The sequence below is a fragment of the Zeugodacus cucurbitae genome, chromosome 3, assembly GCF_028554725.1.
Source record: "Zeugodacus cucurbitae isolate PBARC_wt_2022May chromosome 3, idZeuCucr1.2, whole genome shotgun sequence".
NCBI lineage: Eukaryota > Metazoa > Arthropoda > Insecta > Diptera > Tephritidae > Zeugodacus > Zeugodacus cucurbitae.
The window spans coordinates 5,005,278-5,025,785 of record NC_071668.1 but is presented as its reverse complement, the minus strand read 5'-3'; the positions used below and the strand labels follow the sequence as shown (position 1 = coordinate 5,025,785).

The 20,508-nt window shown below is 36.2% G+C and overlaps 4 protein-coding genes across 7 annotated transcripts in view; 2 read left to right on the top strand and 2 right to left on the bottom strand.

Moving 5' to 3' along the window:
* The window catches only part of LOC105214212 (muscle-specific protein 300 kDa), a 178,799-nt gene extending 172,187 nt beyond the window's left edge, over nucleotides 1-6,612 (bottom strand). For all 3 annotated transcript variants that reach the window (XM_054228214.1, XM_029041591.2, XM_029041595.2), the window contains exons 1-2: nucleotides 6,356-6,612; nucleotides 2,109-3,231 (exon numbers count right to left, since the gene is read on the bottom strand). In XM_054228214.1, coding sequence (XP_054084189.1) covers nucleotides 2,109-2,982 — 874 coding nt within the window. In that variant the 5' untranslated portion in view covers nucleotides 2,983-3,231; nucleotides 6,356-6,612. The remainder of the gene's footprint in view (nucleotides 1-2,108; nucleotides 3,232-6,355) is intronic.
* Nucleotides 6,613-8,544: 1,932 nt separating this feature from the next.
* LOC105214168 (mucin-4) lies at nucleotides 8,545-14,808 on the top strand. The gene is made up of 3 exons (XM_011187430.3): nucleotides 8,545-10,719; nucleotides 10,784-11,507; nucleotides 11,600-14,808. Exons 1-3 carry the CDS (start codon nucleotides 9,160-9,162, stop codon nucleotides 12,562-12,564), a joined length of 3,249 nt encoding a protein of 1,082 aa, XP_011185732.2. The 5' UTR covers nucleotides 8,545-9,159; the 3' UTR covers nucleotides 12,565-14,808.
* LOC105214167 (uncharacterized) lies at nucleotides 14,660-16,623 on the top strand. 2 transcript variants are annotated; one of them, XM_011187428.3, is made up of 3 exons: nucleotides 14,660-14,803; nucleotides 14,888-15,168; nucleotides 15,525-16,623. In XM_011187428.3, the coding sequence occupies exons 1-3, from the start codon at nucleotides 14,713-14,715 to the stop codon at nucleotides 16,518-16,520; spliced, it is 1,368 nt and encodes a 455-aa protein (XP_011185730.1). In that variant the 5' UTR covers nucleotides 14,660-14,712; the 3' UTR covers nucleotides 16,521-16,623. The 2 variants fall into 2 exon arrangements, with proteins under 2 accessions (XP_011185730.1, XP_011185729.1); XM_011187427.3 differs by having other exon boundaries at nucleotides 14,662-14,803; nucleotides 14,885-15,168.
* Nucleotides 16,624-16,823: 200 nt separating this feature from the next.
* On the bottom strand, nucleotides 16,824-20,371 carry LOC105214166 (exocyst complex component 2). Its single transcript, XM_011187425.3, has 10 exons — nucleotides 20,123-20,371; nucleotides 19,452-20,066; nucleotides 19,174-19,388; nucleotides 18,975-19,109; nucleotides 18,765-18,912; nucleotides 18,540-18,706; nucleotides 18,038-18,477; nucleotides 17,667-17,972; nucleotides 17,187-17,603; nucleotides 16,824-17,120 (listed from the first exon to the last, which is right to left on the bottom strand). The coding sequence occupies exons 1-10, from the start codon at nucleotides 20,229-20,231 to the stop codon at nucleotides 16,982-16,984; spliced, it is 2,691 nt and encodes an 896-aa protein (XP_011185727.2). The 5' UTR covers nucleotides 20,232-20,371; the 3' UTR covers nucleotides 16,824-16,981.
* Nucleotides 20,372-20,508: the final 137 nt, after the last annotated feature.

Below are 20,508 nucleotides of genomic sequence, written 5' to 3'. Positions count from 1 at the left end.
AGTGTCATTTTCAGTTGAGAATAAGTTTGGGATGCAAACAGATCTCTACAAATATTTTGTTGGCTTATTGTTGACACAAATGTCCAAGATCGATATAAAACGATTTAATCGATTTAATCAACCAGTGCTTGACCCTAGAGACATCTATTGGAAAACGGCGGAAGCAAAGTTGTATAGATTAAAAAAAAAGTAATTAGTAATTTAGGAACCATTCCATCTTCTCTTTTTTTAAGATTTAACCGTGTTTTTTAGCATTTTTCCATAAATTTTAATTACAATTAACATCATTTTTCTATGCTCAATTAATTTTTTACACTGTAATATGTGAGTAATTTTCAAAAATAATTATTTTATTCATTCAAAAATTGCAATGAAATATTTTTCGAAAATATTACTGCATTCAACCAAGTTATTCTTCATTTTTCTACAATATTTTCACATGTAGTTGTTAAGTGCCTTGAACATAATTGTAATGACTTACGAATGCCAACGCCAAATGGCGCTTTTTAACATTTTTGGCAGCAAGCCGAAAACTTTCGATAAATTCTTACCAAACCACACCAATACATACATACAAATATATATAATGAGTGTGTGTGTGTCTGAATTCATTCACTTGACAAACACCAAGAGCCAACCCGCTAGTGGGTGTCTGCTGTATGGGTGACGTGCGGGTGCTGCGCTCGTCTGGGTCAAGTGCGAACACTCGGCTGTAATGCGGCGTTTTTCGAAATGGCCAAATTCTCAACTAAGTGAAATTAGTCGAAAGTAAAAGACATGCATGTAGATTAGCCAAACGCACGTAAATACGCGTTCTTATTTACTTTTCACGCGAATATACGCTCGAAATGTGCATTGTAACACATTTTTTGTGCGCGAAAAATGGCGTCGTTTAATTTTAAATAGCACTAATTTTAACTAAGTAAATAGGAGAATAATGAATCATTTTGTGCTGAATCGATTGTAAAAACTCGCAATCAGCCATGAAATGTTGAGAAAATTTGCCAAAATTACGCTGAATGCACTAATTTGAGCGAAAATATTAGAAAAATAGTTTTCAAATATATTTTATGAAAGACTGTTGGGAACAAAATCATGAATAGTTTATTCATAAAATATTTAAGGGAAAAAATAAGTAATTTATTGATGAAAAAATTAATGGAAAAATATGAATAAAATTTGAATGAAAAATAAAATTTTGTAGAAAAAAATTTTGATAAAAAAAACAAAATTTGTTGAAAAAATTTGTTCGATGAAAAATTTCTGAATAAAAAAAATTTTGGTGAAAAACAATTTTTGGTGAAAAAAAAACGTTTGATGAGAAATAAAATTTTGATGAAAAAATTTGTTCGGTGAAAAAAATTGTATGAAAAATAATTTTTGGTGAAAAAAACTTGATGAAAAACAAAATTTAGTAAAAAAAAATATTGGTAAAAAAATTCAAAAAAAAATTTTAGTGAAATAAAAATTTTCAAAATAAAAATTTTGGTGAAACAAATGTTCATGAAAAAAAATTTTGGGGAGACAAAATTGTATGAAAGACAAATTTTGGTGAACAAAAAAATTTTGTTAAAAAAAATTTTATGAAATAAAATTAAGTGAAAAAATAAATAAAAATAAAATATTTAAGGGAAAAAATTGTAATTTATTGATGAAAAAAACTTTTGGTGAAAAAAATTGTTTATAAAGAAAATTTGATGAAAAAATTGTATGAAAAATAATTTTTGGTGAAAAAAAATTTGATGAAAAACAAAATTTAGTGAAAAAAAATTGGTAAAAATATTCCAAAAAAAATATGAAAATAAAAATTTTGGTAAAAAAAATTTTCATGAAAAAAAATTTTGGGGTAACAAAATTGTATGAAAAACAAATTTTGGTGAAAAAAAATTTTTTTTTTTAAATTTTGATGAAAAAAAATTTTGACGAAAAAAAATTAAGTGACAAAAAATTTTTGTGAAAAATAAATTTTTGGTTAAAAAAAAATTTTATGAAAAATATTTAGTTTTTATGCATTTTATTAATTTTATAGAAGAGATTTTAAATTTTAAAGAGATTAAAAATATTTAATATTTTCATTCAATCAACACACCCTGTACTTTTGCACTTACCTTGCAACTGCAGAATGGTCAGCTGGTATTCGGCCAGCTTCTCATCGACATAATCCTGTGATTGATTCGCAATGATTTCCGCCGTCGACGGGCCGAACTCCTCTTCATCATCATAAACTACATACGATTTAGGATGCGGAGGCTCCAGTGGCACACCGACGTAGTCGTATTGATTCGGTGTTGGCGGCTGTTGACGCTGATATTGCGACTGCTGCTGTTGTTGCTGTTGATAGTGATGTTGCTGTAGATGTTGTTGTTGTTGTGGTGTTTCGTACGTTTGCGATAACGGTGTTTGACGATTACTATACATAAATTCCGAATTCGGTGTTTGACAAACAATCGGCGACGGTGTCGGTGACAATTGGAAGGAACTAGTCGGCCCAACACCATACGAATTCTGATGCTGCAGCTGCACATGCGCCATGGGACGGAACGGCTTGGGGCCGGTTGGCGATTGCGCCACTTTAGGCGGCAATTGTGTCGATTGCGCGACAGCGGCTGGTTGATTCGGGTAGAATGTCGGCTGGAAGGTGGGTGGCAAATATGGTGCCGGCGAATGATTGCCCGCCACTTGTTGCGGCCATTGTGGACGCGGATGCGGTATGCTGTTCGTGCCGCGCGTACCACGCATACCACCACTCTGACCCGGCGCGGGCGACATGGCGTGCGCGAAGGGCGTAGGGCTCATCGGTGCCGGCGATTGCATGGATGGATGACGCGGACCCGAAATGATTGGTGGCGGACTGGGCGCAACCGGTGTCCATGGCGATGGCGGACGGTACAGGAACGACGATGGCGACGGTGAGGCGGGATTGTGCGCACGTGGATTCCAACCACGCGGCCCACCGAAGGGCGGTGGCGGTTGACCGGACATATTAACGCGCGTACACGACTAAATTGCGTTTATTGGTCGCTTATGGTCCGTGATTAAATTCTTTGATTTTTAGAAATTTATTCTTTAATGGCAGTTTTTTTTGTTCCTTTTGTGGCGTATTTTTGTATTTTATTTTTTAGTTAAAATATAACTCTTTCAGTCAAATAAATGTTTTAGCTTTGTTTCAATCCAATTTTTTTTTTAATTTTTAAAAAATATTTAAGGAACACTTGACGGTATCATAATACACTAAAAAAAACTATGTGAAAATTTAAAAATTTAAGAAAAAATGTGCTGTGTCCAAATTGTTTGCTCTTAATTGACATGTTTACCTTCAAAAAGTGCGCGAAATTCGAAAACACATTATTGAAAGCGCGCGCAAAAAAAATCAAAAATAAAATATTAAAGTGACAGCAGCTGCTAGCCGCCAAAATCACATAATTTTCTAAGAATTATACTCTACTAATGTCTATAGAGTCAACTCATTGCCCTAGAAATGACTGGTAACGACTTGTCACATTTTTTGCAAAAACAACAGCAATTCGCTAACCCACTACCCTAATGGCGCGCACACAGTAAATGGCGCAAGGTACTACAACAACATGGCACCACCTTCCTGTTGATCGCACCATGTTTCCTCATACCACGAACAGCGCTGATTAAAAATGGCGCTGACGACATTTTGAAAGCGAAAGCATTTACTACACGGCATGAGAAAACACATTTATCAGCGCTTTATGAGTTGTGGATGGCATGATGTGATCGCGTTCATATGTACATATGTATGTATGTGCGTGAGTGGGAATGTTCACATATTGGCGCATGTTTTCATGGTCCAAATACAAGAAAACATCTTGATATACAAGTGAAATTACTTTCGTCTGTTGGCAGCATTGACAGTTTTTCGACATTTTCCGGGTTAATTTATTATATACGCGTAGCGAAATGCTAAGGCGGACCATTATTCATAAAAAACTTTAGTTTATTGTTAGGGATTAAGTAGTTGCTTTTAACGCAAACAAAAGTATTACTAATGTTGTTGTTGTTTTTTACAGACCTTGGCAGATGGTGCGCGTAAGCTTAGCATGCCTAGATTGACGGTGTTACATTGTGAACTGGATTACACTCGAATGATCTTGAAATGGTTAAGGGGGTGGAATTTAAAAATGGCTTCTATTGCATATGAGCAGTTCTGATAAATATTTTGTTGGATTATTCTAGTTGAATAAAAAAAAAATTTTGTTTTTTTGAAAATTTAGAATTTTTTTAATACAATTTTCGTATTGAAATTATTAAGTTAATTGAACAGATTTAGTTGGAGAAATTTTAGAAAATTTATTGCAAACAAAACTTTGAAAATTTTAAATAGTTTTATTAAAATTTTCGTATTGAAATTATTAATTTAATTGAACAGGTTTAGTTGGAGAAATTTTAGAAAATTTATTGTAAAAAAACTTAAAAAGTTAGAGCTTATATTTAAATAATTCAAATATATAGTCACAAAACCATATGATGATCTATTCCGTGTATATAATACAGGCGCAAGTGTGCTAAAACTCATTTGAAAAATGAATTTCTGGATTTTGTTCTAATTAAAGCAACATGCGTCTGCTTGTTTCCTGTGGAAAATTGTTTTATTCTTTCTTTTTTTGTTTATTCCAACATTTGTACACTATAAAGTGATGCAAAGTGTAGTAAATTTATGCAAAAAGCCAATATTTGGATAGCAATAAAAAAAAATGCCAAAGAGTTAATTATTGAAAGGCTATAAAAATTGTTGAATACACTGTGAAAAATTAGTTTCATTTTAAATTAAACTAGTAATCAACTGTCACTTCGGATTTTCGATGAAAAAATATTTCATAAGGAAACACAAAGGGATTTTATTTGAAAACAAAAAATTACTAACTTTTATGAAATAATTTTAAAATATGAAATTGGCTGTTCTATGTACAAAACTGCGTTAAATTCTATAATTTATTCTAACTAGAGCTGTCCCCCGAATAAACATTGAAAACTAAATTTTAGCGGAAAATTTGTTATTAATTTTGTAATAGAAATTGCATTAAAACGACGATCTTCGCTAAAGTATCAGCGACATTTTCTTATTAATATGATTAATTTCATAATTTTCGTTATTATTACATTAATATTAATTTTTTTGACAAAAATAATATTTTTTTTAATTATTATTATGAACTTGTCTTATAAAAATGATTCATAATTTACGCTATTATTACATTATTATTATTAATTTTTTTTTTTTTGGTTTAAAAAATTATTTTTTAATTATTATTATTAAATTAATCTATTACATTGTGTAATCTATAATCAAAGTCTAGGCGACAATTTTTATAAAAAATATTAATTTCATAATTTACGTTATTATATTATTACAAATTTTATTATTAAATTAAATTTTTTTTTTAAACCGCCTTTCACTATTACTTTTATCTTTACCAGTTTTTTTTTTAAATTATCATTAAATTAATTCATTACATTATATTATAATTAAATACAGCACATTTTTCCTTTAATTCCTGCCTAATGCGATATAAATTATTTACAGTGTAGTCACTTATACATAGGCCATGGCAAGGCTGTGAGGCTGTGCGGCGCTACGGGCTAGCCAACCGCACGCAGCCACACACACACAGCGGCCGCTATGGCCATAATCATACACATAGCCAAGACCAAACAGTAGCATCCAAATCATCAGCAAAATCAACAGCAATAACAACAACAATAGCACTAGCAATAGCACACTTTGTGGCCAATTCGTTAAATGAAATAGAGTAAAAGAAAAATTGGGAAAATCATTTCGTATTTCAAAAATAGAAATGAACTCAGTTCGTTAAACTTGTTCAACCGAATTTCTGCTGCGTGTTCTACTGGCGCTGGCTGCTAGCTGCTGGTGCTGTTGCTATTGCTATTGCTGTAGGCGATATTACTGCAACTGATGGAACACTTTTACTGACAGTAGTGGCCACACACTCAACTACACATTTCCACCGACCGATTTATGTTTTTGTTGTACACTTTTGGTTTCAAATAGTTTCACTAACACACACACATACACACATATGTATGTGTATGTATTTTTGAATACTGAAATGTAATAATTACAAATACTGCCACTCAATAAAGTCTTTCATTATAATTTTTTTCACACATTTTCACACTATTCGATAAATATGTGTGCGCTGAATTTTAATAAAAATTATGCGTTTAACGTTCAGCAAAAAAATATATATGCATGTATTTTTGCTTGTTATGTAACTTTGCTGAACATTTCCGGTAAGTGCAAAGGCGATGGGTTTCGCGATTTTCAGTTTAATTGTGAAATATTTGACAAATTGAACACGTTACTAACCATAAACGCTGGACACGTTAAGATCAATACACAAATTAGCCGTACACTTAATGGTACACCAATGTAAAACGTTGCGGTTTTCCCCCCGATCGAATTGTCAAACAGAAAAAACGTTTTTAACTCAAAGTGCCGCGACGTATATACTATATATGTGTGTATATGTATATACAAATGAAATAAATAAAACTTATTTTAGATGAGAAACGGAAAATCTTCTGAGGAAGAAACCGAGAACAACACTCGACGAGTACGAAACACCAACTGAAAGAATTTTCCACTTGCAATAACGATGGCTGCCAAGAGTCCCCCAATGCGGACGATATGTACCGTTAATAAAGCTGTAAGTGTATGGATGTGAATGCTGTTGCTGTTTCGAAGGCGTTATGTGCGCTGTGTGCTCTGATGTCTTGAGTTGTATTGGTGATCCGTGCATGATTACATACCTAGGATATGCTCACCGAAATGTGCTTGTGTAGGTATTATGTAGACGACGAGACGGTGGCTAGTGCCGCGCGCGATCGTGTCAGGAAAATGTATGCGTTTGCCGGTAAAGAGAGGAGCGCACAATTTCCATATGGTTCGAAAGCTGTGCGTGCACCCAATGAAATAGAGACACCCCGTCATTGTAAGTAGATTGGGGCGTTTAGATCAAGAGTCCGACTGGCATAGCATTAACTGACCGGCTGATTCTTTGCATCACTTCGCTTATGCGATACGAACATGCTTTATAGATATTTTCGCGATTTTCTTGTTATGCTGTATTTTTTTTATATTTTTTTTTCACTGTAGCAACAGATGTGGACGGCATAGCATTTGCACTTTCAATATACATTTGTGTATTATAATTTGCTTCTGTTTACGCATTGGTTATTATTTTTTCGAATTTTCTTTTTAGTTTACTTGCCGAAAGGTGTTGATTAAAATGCTCAAATAAACGAAAGATTCATTGACTTTTCCGTGAAATGTTGATGCAAGCAAAATTAAAAGTGAGCATTGATTAAGGTTTCGTCATGTTTGTTCTACTACGAAATTCGTTTCAGCTTTAAAGGTTATGCTAAAATTCAAAATTGAATACTAACTAACGCCATGGTTTAACAAGAATGGAAAAACTAACCAAAAAATAAATAAAGAAAGGACACAAATTCGATATCCGCTATATTGTTGTTGTTGTCGTTTTAACACATCCGTTATGTCCCATCTTTCAGTTATTATAACCGGAAGGATATAAGAAAACCACAGAAGTATTTTATTTAGTTTCCCCATTCTAACCCTCTTCTCTTTATGCTTACTTTTTAGCATATATAGAAAAAAAAATTAAAAAAGAAAGGACACAAATTGGGTACCCGCTTTATTGTTGTTGTTGTCGTTTTAACGCATCCGTTATGTCCTATCTTTCAGTTATTATAACCGGAAGGATATAAGAAAAGCGCAGAAGTATTATTTAGTTTCGCCATTCAAACCCTCTTCTCCTTGAGCTTACTTTTTAGCATATATCAATGATAAATAGGACTAAATAGGACTAAATATATACTTACCTTATTTTGGAGCTCTATTAAATTGAGCTGATTCCCAACAATAGTTACAAGCACAATTATGCCGTGCTAAAGCATTCAATTGTGCTTCGGTATTATTTGAGACAGGCCTGGCACACATACTGATGTACATAGCTTGATTTTGTGCTCTATAGTAATTTATTTTATTAACAAGAAATAATTTATTAGTGTACATAAATGCAATGACAATATGCACTTACCTGTAATACATTGCGTCCAAGCGCTTTCATCCAAGTCTCATGACCAATAACACAATTCCACACATACCAAAGACTGCACCACCCGGAAGCACGAAATGACTGATTTTTGCTAAGTACTCGTACAAGGCACTAGCTTCACCATTTATGCGTAGTATTCAGCGACATATTCTTAATTTAATGGACAACTTATATTTTAAAACAAACTAATCAGCACTACAATTATAAAAAAGAAATTTTACTTTCGAATAAAAATGCCACTTTTCCGCTTTTCTAGTTCCTTTCTGGCGGTGAATTTCAAAACCAAAGTTGGTTGCAGTTATTCTTTTTTGCAATTTAGCCAAACCATTCTTTACTTTTACTTCGTACAGTACTTACCCAATAAATAAGAATAGGCATAAAAGAAAAATGCAAAGAATGTCAACAAAGTGAATGTCAATAGTAAAATGAAATGCCAAAAAACAATCGGCGAGTTTTGCTAGTGCTTTATCAGAATTTTCAGCATTTTTCAGCGCAATTTTTATTTTGCATTACAATTTTCTAAATCAAATTAGAACAAAAACAAATTTTTTCTAGCAGTGTGTGTGTGAAGTGCAAAGTTATATATAATTTGCAATAATATTGTCTGCAAAAGATTTTTTGTGTTGAATTATTGAGCGCGTGTCAAATATAAAAGCAATTAACAGCCGCAAGCAAACGACGTTCTTTTGGTGACATTAATTTCAGTGAATAAAGTGTTATAGCAATTATATGGCCGCTGTTGAAATCTATGTCCTCGTTACCTTTTATATTTAATTACTTATAAAACAAGTTAAAAGTGTTACAAACGATTTACAAACGCTCGCATTTCGACCATTGACCGCCGGTTGTTAGCGCCATCGATTTTGCAACAGTCTCATTAAACCAATAACAACAAAACATATGAAGAAAACAATAAATATATACATATAAATAGTTTGTAGCGAATATGGGACATTAAATTGCCAAGTGTCAGTATCACTTTATTTACATCTGCATAGTGTTGAACGGAATTTTTTATCAACTGTATTTATTGATGTTTTCTGTGGTCAGTGGGGGCTTAAGTGGAGGTAGCGGTGTTGGTGAAGAGAAGCGTCTTGACGCGATGAACGCTGTTTGTGTTTATGTTTCTACCGCGCAACTAGTGCTGCAGTTTGATACTACTGCTGAAAATAACGGTCTTGGTGAGCAACGCTTGCATGACCTTACTCGCTTGTTTGGACAACTTCGGCAACTACTTTCTTGTGCTGTTTGTGCCCGCCTTCTAAATGATCCCTATGAGCCTTTAAATAATGCGCGATGTCAACATAACGTGTGTAGGTTATGTGTTCGTGGACGTAAAGCACTGCGTCCCTTATGTATAAATTGCAAAGATTTGCAGGATTTTAAAACATATGCGGAGAATAAAACTATGCGTTGCCTTCTACTTTGTTATAAAAGCCTTTGTGAGCATTTATTGTCAACGAATTTTTACAATCAGCTAAGTCGCCAAAAGGCGCACCAGGCGCTCACATGTAGTGGAGAAAATGTATTCGGTGTATCTGCAATGCCACATATGACAACTTGCGGTGATATTATACAAGAGGGCGCACGTTATGATGATATATTAAATGCTTTTAGTGCGGATTTACCACAATTTGGATCGGGAATCAAAATACAAAATACGCTTCTTACAATACCAGCGGCTGTTACAAGTGTTTCAAATCAGTCAGCACCGATTGTGAGTGCTGTAACGCCGTTGGCACCTTTATTAGTGCCTCAGAAAAGGATTCAAACCCAGACCGCCCCTCGTCTTTCAACTTCTCCAATTGCACCCGCGACGTCAACTAACAACGCATTAACTTTGCTACCAACACACACTGCTATCATCAAGCGGGAACAGACCAACAACCATGGCAGCTCTACCACCAGCAATGCGCACATTCTAATGACATCAAAAGTTAATGTGACAAACCAACAACAGCAACAGACGCACGGTCAGTCGCATATGTTGTATGTTAAGAATATAAAAACTAACGCCAGTGAATCTAATAATATACAAACACCACATTTATGCGCTACCCAATCAATTGTGGGTAGCAGCAACAGTAGCATTGCCTCACTATCTGCGCCTCCCACAATTACTTACGTTGGTCCCAACACTCCTGGTATTGTGGTACCGATTGTATCGTCATCCGCCACCACCACTGCTCCGTTGACAATAGCCTCCGCCAAACTACAATCCCTTAAACGTCAACTTGCGCAAGCGCAAGCACGAGGCGGTGCTCCAATCAGCATAGCTTCAGCAGTTAAAGCGGCCGGTCTAAATAACTCGGATAACAATGCCTCAGTTACTTTTAAAGTATCTGCGTCTGTAACACCCTCTTCAGCAATCATCTCTTCGGCAACTACAGGTGCAGTAGCGTCGCCTACATCGGCGACCAGCACACCTGCAACGACAACCACTGCCACAATTACTTCACAACAAATACGTAATCCACCCTCCATAAAAACGGTTTCCAATGGTTCAGCCATGTATTCTGTACTCTACACTGGTGTCGGCAATAAGATTACAATTAAAAGGAAAACGGATGCAGATGAGGAAAACGGACAGAGGGTAATTTCAAATTTTAAAATTCATGTCAAACTCCTTTTGACAAATAAACTTATTTTCTTTGCAGAAGACTGTTGCAACAGCAATATCAACGGTGTCAACACCCACCTCAACACCTGCGCCAATTTGTAACACAATTGCAACAACACAACAACAAACTCAGGCCAACAAGTTGAATGCGAAGCGTAGAGGTTGTCGATGCGGCAATGCCACACCAACGCCTGGTAAACTGACTTGTTGCGGTCAACGTTGTCCCTGCTATGTGGATTCCAAATCTTGCATAGGTTGCAAATGTCGCGGCTGTCGAAATCCGCATCGCCCGGATGGCGGTAAAGTGCGTCCAGTAATACCAGAACTGGCGTGCTATGAAATACAAGTCGCCGACGAAACACCCAGATTAAGCCCAAACGAGCTGCAGGTGGGTAACACTATGACAGTTCGCGCCCACAACACATCCACGGCAACAACAACTTCACCGCTACAACACCCAGCGCATCAACAGCAGGCCATAACAATTGTGTCCGAACAGCAGAGCACTTCAACTGCAACATTATCCTCACCATCAATGGCAACAGTAAGCTCACAACTGCATTTGCCCAACTCCTCATCACCGTCTTCCAAAGGAGCAACGTTAATACCGTTCATTAGTTTGCATCCAATTTCAACGCAGCAACATCAGCAACAACAACAGCAAACACAGACGGTCACCACCATCAGTGGTAACCAACACCAAACCAATATGTTGCCTATGGAATCTGTGCTCATACAAAATGCTGAGGGCAAATATCAAGGTAAACCTAAAATCCCTAAAGAGATTGATATAAAGCTAGGTTATAATTGTGCAACATTAATGAAATATTTTCTTTTTATCTCCAAATATTAGTTGTAAATGTTTTAACCACTGGACAGGCGCACCATCACCAACAAAACAACGCCAGCATTCAGCGTATTCATAGTATTCCCCAGTTACAGGTAACTTCATCGGCCAACGGCAGTAGTAACCATAGCGGTACTCTATTGGGTAACATGACAACAGTGAATATTTTAACCAACACAAGTACCAGCAACACCACAACAGCGCCAACTACCGTAACGACTAAGAGCGCACAACAAAGTGTGCTGCTGCATCAACAGCAACACTTACAGCAGCAGCATCGCGTACAACAACAACAGCAGCAACAGAAGCATCATTTGCAACAAATACATGGACAACGGCTTGTTTCGTCGCATATAATTACCACATCCGCTAATAATACCTCAGCAGCAACTGTTGAAAGCAAATATGTGGCAGCCACTTCATTGCCGCTGCAACTACAACATCATCATCAACAGCAACAGCAACAACAACTGCATAATAGACACACACATAATCAACAAGTCAAACAGAACATTGTAACAATGCGCCCAGCCACGATCAGCAACAACAACAATATGCATCATACACAAACACTAACACCAATACTGTCCTCCTCGGCCACAACAATCACGCTGTCACCGATTATTGTGTCCTCTTCACCAAACACCTTCAAAACGGAAATGTTTTCCACAGATTCCACAGAAGCGGAATATCTGAATTTCACCACAGGCGCTGTCACATCAACGAGCGTGGCGCATAGCGGCAGCAACAACAACTCAAATATGCTCTCCACCATTTATAGCCACAGTGGCCTGTCGAACGCAGCAACAGCCACGCGCATAACCTCTGTGCCGTCACTGAGTAGTGGCAGCACGGGCAGCGGTAGTGGCAGCGCTAGTCGCATGAGTCTGGGCATGAATATGAATATCACGGGTGCGGGCTCACACATGACACCCGCTTTGGTGGAAGTCATTGAAGCGAGCGATATGTAGTTTGACAATAATAAGCGGAGTAGGCAACTAACACGGTAAGCGCGCGCGCTGACTTTGGCGTTAAAGAAGCGATATGATCAAAAGTAAGCTATTTATTATTGAGTTAAACAGGTAACTTCAGGTGTTGGGAAAGTTTGCAATTGTAACAAGTTGAATTGTTTAAACTACTTTTAAAGAACAAAAAGTAGAATCAACAGCAAACTTTCTAGCATACTTGAAACACTCAGAGCTCAGGCAAATATCAAAAACTGCAAGGTATTAGAGTTTCAAAAAAAAGGGTGTTGGTTTAACGCATTTTATTTACACAAAGTATTTCGAAATATTTTTATACAGTTGACATGTACCGTTGTTTTTTTTTCAAAAAAATTTAACTTATATAGAAATCAAAAAAATAAGCCTCTTTTAGTGCAATTATTTATTATGCTTAACAAAAAAAATACAAAGTCAACACTTTTTAGTTTGTTTGGTCTACGGCTTGGATGTATATTTAGTACAAAACATTTTTTGTTAGCTTTTCCATTTCCAGTGAAATGCAAATGTGGCTTTTTTTAACTCGTAAGAGTCTAAAGAGTAATTAATATTATTTAGAAGCAGCACACATTAGTGTTTTTAATTAGCAGTGGCGGCTTTAGCATAACTCAATTTGTAGTAGACATGTTTACGACGGACACCACAAACAGCTGGAGAAACTAAACCAAAGCTGTAAGCGAGAACCAATAATTTAACGCGGCAGTTGTTGTTGTATATATGTATTTATTAATATTATTTTAATTTTAAACTAATCATTTAATATTTCATATTTGAAGTCTGACTGAAACTAGTTAAATTTTATAATTTGTGCATGTAAGGTTAGATCGCGTTTTTGTCAACAAAAAAAAAAATACTCTTTTTTAATATATTTATGCAGTCTATACTACACAGCTGTAGTATGCGAAATTAGTTCAAAAACGTAAACAAAATTTGCCAAAGCTCAGTTGAAAGCACTTTTTAATTAAAATTTGTTTAAATCTTTTTTGAAACATTATAATTATTGTTTATAATTTTTTGTAATGTGCGCTACTCTTAACTAGTTTTGGGCTATATTCCCCAACATCAGCTACGTCTTGTGTATTTTTTGCCTAATTTTAGGCATTGCTTTATGCTTGCAAGCAAAACATAAGCAAATAGGCTAGTTGCAATATATTTTATATAACATAATAATAATGTTGTTATATTATATATAAAATATATATACACGTATATATATATATATATGTACGAAATTTTATAATGAATTAGTTTTAGATGGTTTCGAACAAATTGTAAAATAATTTTGAATTTTTTGATTATAAATTACCATAGTTATATAAGTTTTTAGTGTTAACATTATTAGGGCGTTAAAATAATTTGAATGTTTCCAACGAAAATTCATTGTTTTAATTGTAGAGCATTTTTAATAAATTTGTAGTACGCATGATTTTAAAATTTGTATGAAACTCGAAGCATTTTTGAAATGTTAAATCTAAGTTAAAAAGGTGTATTTAAACAAAATCTATCACAGCATTAAACACAAAGCACAGACACATATATACACATTAAAAATAAATATATATATATATATATATATATTTATATATTTACGCGTAAATTGCATACAATATACATATTAAATAGTGTTTAGTAGTATGTATGTATGTTAAATTTGATTGTATACTTTTAAATTGGAGTAATTAAGTTTTAAAATGAATCTAAATCGAATTGGGTAATAAATGTAATAAATTATTAAACAAAAAAGAAAAACGAATTTCAATACAACACAAGCGATACGTAACGTAAGTTGGCGACGTAACGGCAGCGTAAATTATGAAAATATGTGTGTGCTGTTATCATACACTGAAAAGATGCTCGCTTGTACTTAATCAAAGTTGTTAATCTCAGCGCTGAGCGCAAAAACACAGCATACTCATTGCTCACTTTCTACGCTTCCTCGCAAGCGAGTTCAAATTAACTCCTCCCGTCAGGCTACTATCGCTTCATGACGCCATTCGTGTGCTGAGCGTTGTGTCGTGAACAGCTTAGGAGACTTGTGTTTAAGTGTAGATTCTTCTTTTCGTGGATGCTGTTAAATTTTACTGATAAATTGTTGTTGCTATCACATACATAACAAATATGCTTATAAGGCACACATGGCTGGCGTTATCTTGCGCTTTACTACTTTGCTTGGATCTGAGTGCGGCGCTCATACGCGAAGAGGATGCTGGTAAATAAGCAGTACACAAGCAACTATACATAAATATATAGATATATTTAAAATCCAAATGTTTATACTTCCTTGACACAGCAGCAGAATCCAACACAGAGATTGAGTCCTCCAGTGATGCAAAAGACGAACATAATGTACAAGTTACCGAGAATCGTTTGGCCGCGCAGCTCTTCGCCATACTCGAGCACTACAAACAGGAGGATCCAGTGGGTTTTCCCGGTGCGCCTATACCAGATCCCATGGAAGTGCCGGATATGCGTAAAAGTATCGGTATGGGTACGTTGAGTATGATGAAGGTGAAGGCGTATGGATTATCGAAATTTCGCATTGACTCGATAAAAGCGGATCTCAAGGAAATGAAGGTAAACAAAATAATATATGGATTCTAATCAATGGATTCCATACAAATTCTTTATACAAAAGTAAATGTAGCGTTATTCAACGCTGACTTGAACGCCACCACAGATAAGATCGTAACGCATTTGAAATGTGTTGATTAGTAGGAAACGAGTTGGTATGTAAAGTTGAGTGTGTTTGTTGTTGATAACATTAGAATCAAATCAAATATGTGAATCGAACGCAACGATGAGACGTACAGCGCTAAGTTCATTATGGGTCGCGAACGCAAAAAACAAGTTAAATACAAATCGAATACAAATTCCTTCCCTTCAAATTTCTCTTTATAATATTCGCACTTCCAACTTGCATTTCGCTACAGGTCGAAGCCGGCATACAACTGGACAAGATGGACGTGCGTGGTTTGTACACACTGAGCGCACTGTTTACACGCGCTAATGGCCCCTTCACAGTTGTGCTTAAGAATGTCTATGTGAAGGCGAATGCAGCACTCGCGGTAGAGAGGGATGGCCAACTAACTACGGAACGCATAAAAATGGATATCACATTCGGTGATATGTCTATGGACTTCCAGAACTTGGGTTTAGTGGGCAATCTATTTCAAAGCGTTGTGAACTCAGCGCCCACGCTCGTCTTCGATGCCATGAAACCGTTCATGCTGCAGGAAGCGGATAAGAAGTTGCGCGAAGAGATCAATGGGAATCTTGAAAAATTTGTAGGTGACCGCCGACTGCCCAATTCGATATCACCGCTAGATATGGCCATAGCCGAGGGTCGTAAGAAAGTACGCAGTATGGGTTACGATCCATATCACTTGCCCGATTACAATCGCACGGCAGGCATATTCACCTTTCAACTGGTGAATTCTTGGATTTGGGGCGTGTCGAGTTTCTACCGTGTGGGCGATATGTCAGTGGCCATGCAAAATAATACAATTAAATTGCATTTCCATGTGGGCACACAGGAGATTGCCGGCGAGAGTCATTGGGAGATTGATTTTGGTCTGGCTTCGCGTACAGGCGTATTCAAATTTTCCGTGCAATATATACGTTTAACAGTGGATCTGAGTCAATCGCTGGACACACGTAAGCGTCCACAAATCAATGATCTACAAATCGATTTGGGTAATATACAAGTACGCAGCGATGGTGCCGGCACTTTGGATTATATCGCAGAAGCTGCTATCAATATTTTACCCAACCTGTTGCGCTATCAAATTATGGATGTGCTGGAGAATCCGGTGAAGATGCGTATACAGGAGAAATTCGATTCAATTGATGTGGAGAAGGCAATCAAGGAAAACTTTGAAAAGTTCCAAACTATGGGTGATGACTTTTCGTTTGATTTTAAACTGTAAAAATCGGTCAATACAGAATGAACGAATTTGTATAAAGTTATATGTACATATATATGTAAAATTCTACTCTAAAATAAATTTCGATTTTTAATAATAATAAAAATTAATGCTTTTGTAATATTTAACGGGCATCACGACTTCCAAAACTCTCAAATGGAATCCACATTTCAAAAATTTCAAATGGAATCCACAAATTTTAAGAAAAATTAGCTGGATCCTCAAATGGAATACACTTTGCAAAAAATCTTGAATAGAATCCACAAAATTTTCAGAAAAATTTACTAATACCTATATGTATGTATGTATGTATGTATGTCTGTATATATATTATATATTTATGCATTTAAGCCGTTTGTTTCAAATTGGAATAAATATTTGCATAACCTTAACGGTAATTAATATCGATATAAGTAAATAACCTAAGAGTAAATATTACACTAGCTTCGTAGTCGCTACGAAATTCATGGGTCCTTGACGGAAAAGCACACCAATTGCAGTTTCATGCAAGTCTTTACACGTTCCAATATTTCATCACTCTTTCGCAATTGCTCCGTATTAAGTGGTGGTTTTATAGCCTCCAAGGCTTCGAGGAAATAATTTCTGAAAATTAAAAATATAAAAGATTAAAATAAAATTTATAAAAACAAAAATAGTAAAATAACTCACTTTCCCGTTTCATTTGTATAAAATTTCAAAGCATCCCTTATCAAGCGTATGTCCACGTTAGCTTGTATGGCGCCAGTGTAGCTAAACTCTTGCACACAGCTCATTAAGCGTGCCAACTCCTCAGAAACGGTTAGCACAATTGGCTCCAAAATGGGACGCAACAATGCCGGCGATATGGTATATATTTCAGAGTAAACACCCACCAAATTATCGCAGCATTCGTGTGCGTATGGACGCAACTTGCCGATTTCCATTTCGTTATCCCATTGAAAGCGTCCCAAATACATGGATGGCTCTATTGTGCCAACTAATGGATCGACTTTGTGTTCCACATAAGCGTCCAAGAGATTTGTAAACAACTGATTAACGGAATAACGTGATGTTTCTATAGCCAGTGTGGGCAGCGGGTAACCGTATCTGAATGTAAATAAAGACATTAATTTAAATGTTATTGTTGGCTGCTTTTAGGGTGTTTCGTACTTGACAAATATATCGCCAACGTGTGGAAAGAAGCTTTTATTGCAGTATGCGCAGTTGGCAAGACAACAAAGCATACGCTGCTCCCAGGTTATAACGCTTGAATTCCAAAAACGCCCTGACATTAGTGCGGTCTGCTGTACGTTGGGATAGCCAATCAGTTGGGAGACATTGTGTGTGGGTGTCTCTTCGTCGTGTGACTGATAGGCCAACTCTTCAATAACACCACAGAAGGTGGATAGAAATTCTTGCAAACGTTGTGACACTTCACGTTGACCATCCGATTGTGGCTCCAGTAAATTACCTTCCCTACAAAAACAAATCAATATAAGTCATAACAACACTAAAAATTATTAAATTTTTTTTTAATTTACCGAATTTCCGGATTCATGCACGCATTTTGCGCCTCATCCAGCGTCTCTAACAGCAATTTTTCCAAACAATTCGGCAACATTGTTGCGCCCGGAAAGTCCTCTACGTCCATTTCCCAAGTTTCTGCTTCGCCTAACTTCTTGCAGCGATCACTGGCACGTTTGAATGTGATGGAAAAGCAGAAAATACGTATTTCATCGATCAATTTCTGTATGATATCCAGCGCTTCAGATGGCAGATCTAAGCGTATTAGCGTGGCGTAAGTGATACGCGTGTAACGTAAGCACTGCGATATCCATGGTAGAAACTGATGGGTGGCCGATGATGAGCCAATGGGCCAAGCCAAACCGGTTGTTTGACGCAGCGCACGTAAATCCGAAGCAATTAGCACGGCGACACGCAAGTAGGCGCAGAATTTCTCAATTGCATTTAAAATCATGCGCTGTTGAAGAAAATATATAGCATAAATATATATATAATAGATATACAAACGATTTTGTTTACCTTGAAATCGCCGGGTTTGGGATCGTGTGCACCACGTAATTCGCCAGTGAAATATAATTGCCCTAAACGCCATAAATCTGGCAATTGCGAAGCGGCGATGTCACAGATTTCCTCACAAAACAAGACACGGCTGTGTGGCTGATTGGTATTATCGCGATTCTTAGATTCTAATAATAAATATATTATTAAATAAACACATTTGGGTTAATAATACAAAAAACCCACTTTCTTGTCCACCGGCGTCCTTTGAAGCAAATTGTTCGAACGTTTGCTTAAAGGTATATTCCAAATACTTTGCACGTGCCTCAATGGCATCCCAGGCGGGATCAACATTACGTATGCGTTCACCAATACTCGTACCGCTTTGTTGCACCTAACGGTAATTATAAATAAATAATAATAAACAAATAAAATAATAATTAAATTAGTGTTTACCTCAAGACTGGTCAGTGCCTTTATCAGTTTCTTTTGTTGTTCGACACTCTGTGGCATTTTAACTACTTTTTCGTGTAATTGCTTTCGAATTTGTAGTATTCGTTGATCCACCTCCTCTAATACACGTCGAAACATCTGGAAATGTACACATTATAGCAATGACCGCCAGCCTAACCTTAAAATATTTAACACAACTCACTGGTATTTCAGTTTTGCCAAATAAATTCTTGGCGCGCGCATAATCATTCACGACAATATCATATTCGCCTGCCTCTGCACGTCGCTCCACCGAATTGGGTAGACAAAATAAAAATTTATGACGCGATAGCGCAAAGAGTACGGCGCGCGTTGAATCTGCCTTTTCTTTACGCAATAGCACCTCCGTGAAGATATTTTTTGATTCAGAAATGGAATCTATAGAATGTCATTTAAAAAAAAATTATAACACATTCACAATAAAAAAAAGTTCGTACTCACTCTCTATTGAACTCTCAAGCACATTGAGTGGCTCTGTGCCGAATATACGTGTATCCTCTTGCAATTTGTCTTTAATATTCATGAGTGTATCCAATTGGTCAATCACAGATCCCGCATTTGATTTTAAAAATGATAGTTGACCCTCTTTTTGACTTTCCACTTTGCGCTTTAAATATGCCAGACCCGCCTTCAGGTCTTCGAACGATGTAGCCAAATGATTTTCGAGCAAAAACCATGAAGGTGAAAAGTTCTCTTGTGATAAATCACCACTTGCTTCGGGAAATAAGTCACGCAAGTCTTCCGGTATTTTTTGTTCATTTCCTTCAATGGACAAACCAAGTGGATCTTCTTGAGTCAACACTGATTGTGCTAATGTGCGTCGTCCCCAAGCAAAATTTTGCGATGGTGATTCTTCTATCCATACTGCCGACTCTTTTAAAGGGCCTATGGTTTCATGATAAGCGCGGAATTGTACAGTCGATGTGCCTTCGCCACCACTAATTGTTGTGACAATAATATCGCCTTTGCCCTTTGCGGGCCCGGTGCGTGCAATTATTTTATTTGCGGATTTCCATTCGGCCGACAACAAGCAATCAGAACCACAAATTTTTAGACCTGTGAAATAGGGCGTTAACATGAGTGGAGAATACTCGTATCACGATTTAGCTTACCGATGAGATCAGTGGCTCTGGTACCCAAGAACTCTCCACGTATTATAACACGAGTTCCGGGAGGACCCTCTTTGGGTGAAAGACCAGTTACAACCGGTTGCGGTGCCATTCAAAATAAAGAGGAGTAAAATTTATTAAGTTGATCTTTAATTGAATATGGTATTTTCCAAGTGTCAGCAAATGACTACACAACGTAAACAAATGGGCTCGACAATGTTGCAACTTCCTTACAATTTGTGCCCTTTCTTAATTTCTAAATATTATTAATAATATATTTTTAAATCTATATTGAGTTTCAAAAATTGTTTATAACTTTGCAGCCTTCATTTTAATAAATAACATTTTACATTTAAACAAAAAATTTTAACTTTATTCAAAACCAAATA

Bases quoted from the DNA above. Each gene is read 5' to 3' on its own strand.
- LOC105214168 (XM_011187430.3), top strand. From the start codon at position 9,160: ATGTTTTCTGTGGTCAGTGGGGGCTTAAGTGGAGGTAGCGGTGTTGGT. The intron at 10,720-10,783 runs GTAATTTCAAAT...TTTTCTTTGCAG, and splicing joins ATGAGGAAAACGGACAGAGG to AAGACTGTTGCAACAGCAAT. The intron at 11,508-11,599 runs GTAAACCTAAAA...TCCAAATATTAG, and splicing joins TGCTGAGGGCAAATATCAAG to TTGTAAATGTTTTAACCACT.
- LOC105214167 (XM_011187427.3), top strand. From the start codon at position 14,713: ATGCTTATAAGGCACACATGGCTGGCGTTATCTTGCGCTTTACTACTT. The intron at 14,804-14,884 runs GTAAATAAGCAG...TCCTTGACACAG, and splicing joins CATACGCGAAGAGGATGCTG to CAGCAGAATCCAACACAGAG. The intron at 15,169-15,524 runs GTAAACAAAATA...ATTTCGCTACAG, and splicing joins CGGATCTCAAGGAAATGAAG to GTCGAAGCCGGCATACAACT.
- LOC105214166 (XM_011187425.3), bottom strand. From the start codon at position 20,231: ATGGCACCGCAACCGGTTGTAACTGGTCTTTCACCCAAAGAGGGTCCT. The intron at 19,389-19,451 runs GTGAGTACGAAC...GACATTCTATAG, and splicing joins GCTTGAGAGTTCAATAGAGA to ATTCCATTTCTGAATCAAAA. The intron at 18,478-18,539 runs GTAAACAAAATC...TTTCTTCAACAG, and splicing joins CCAAACCCGGCGATTTCAAG to CGCATGATTTTAAATGCAAT.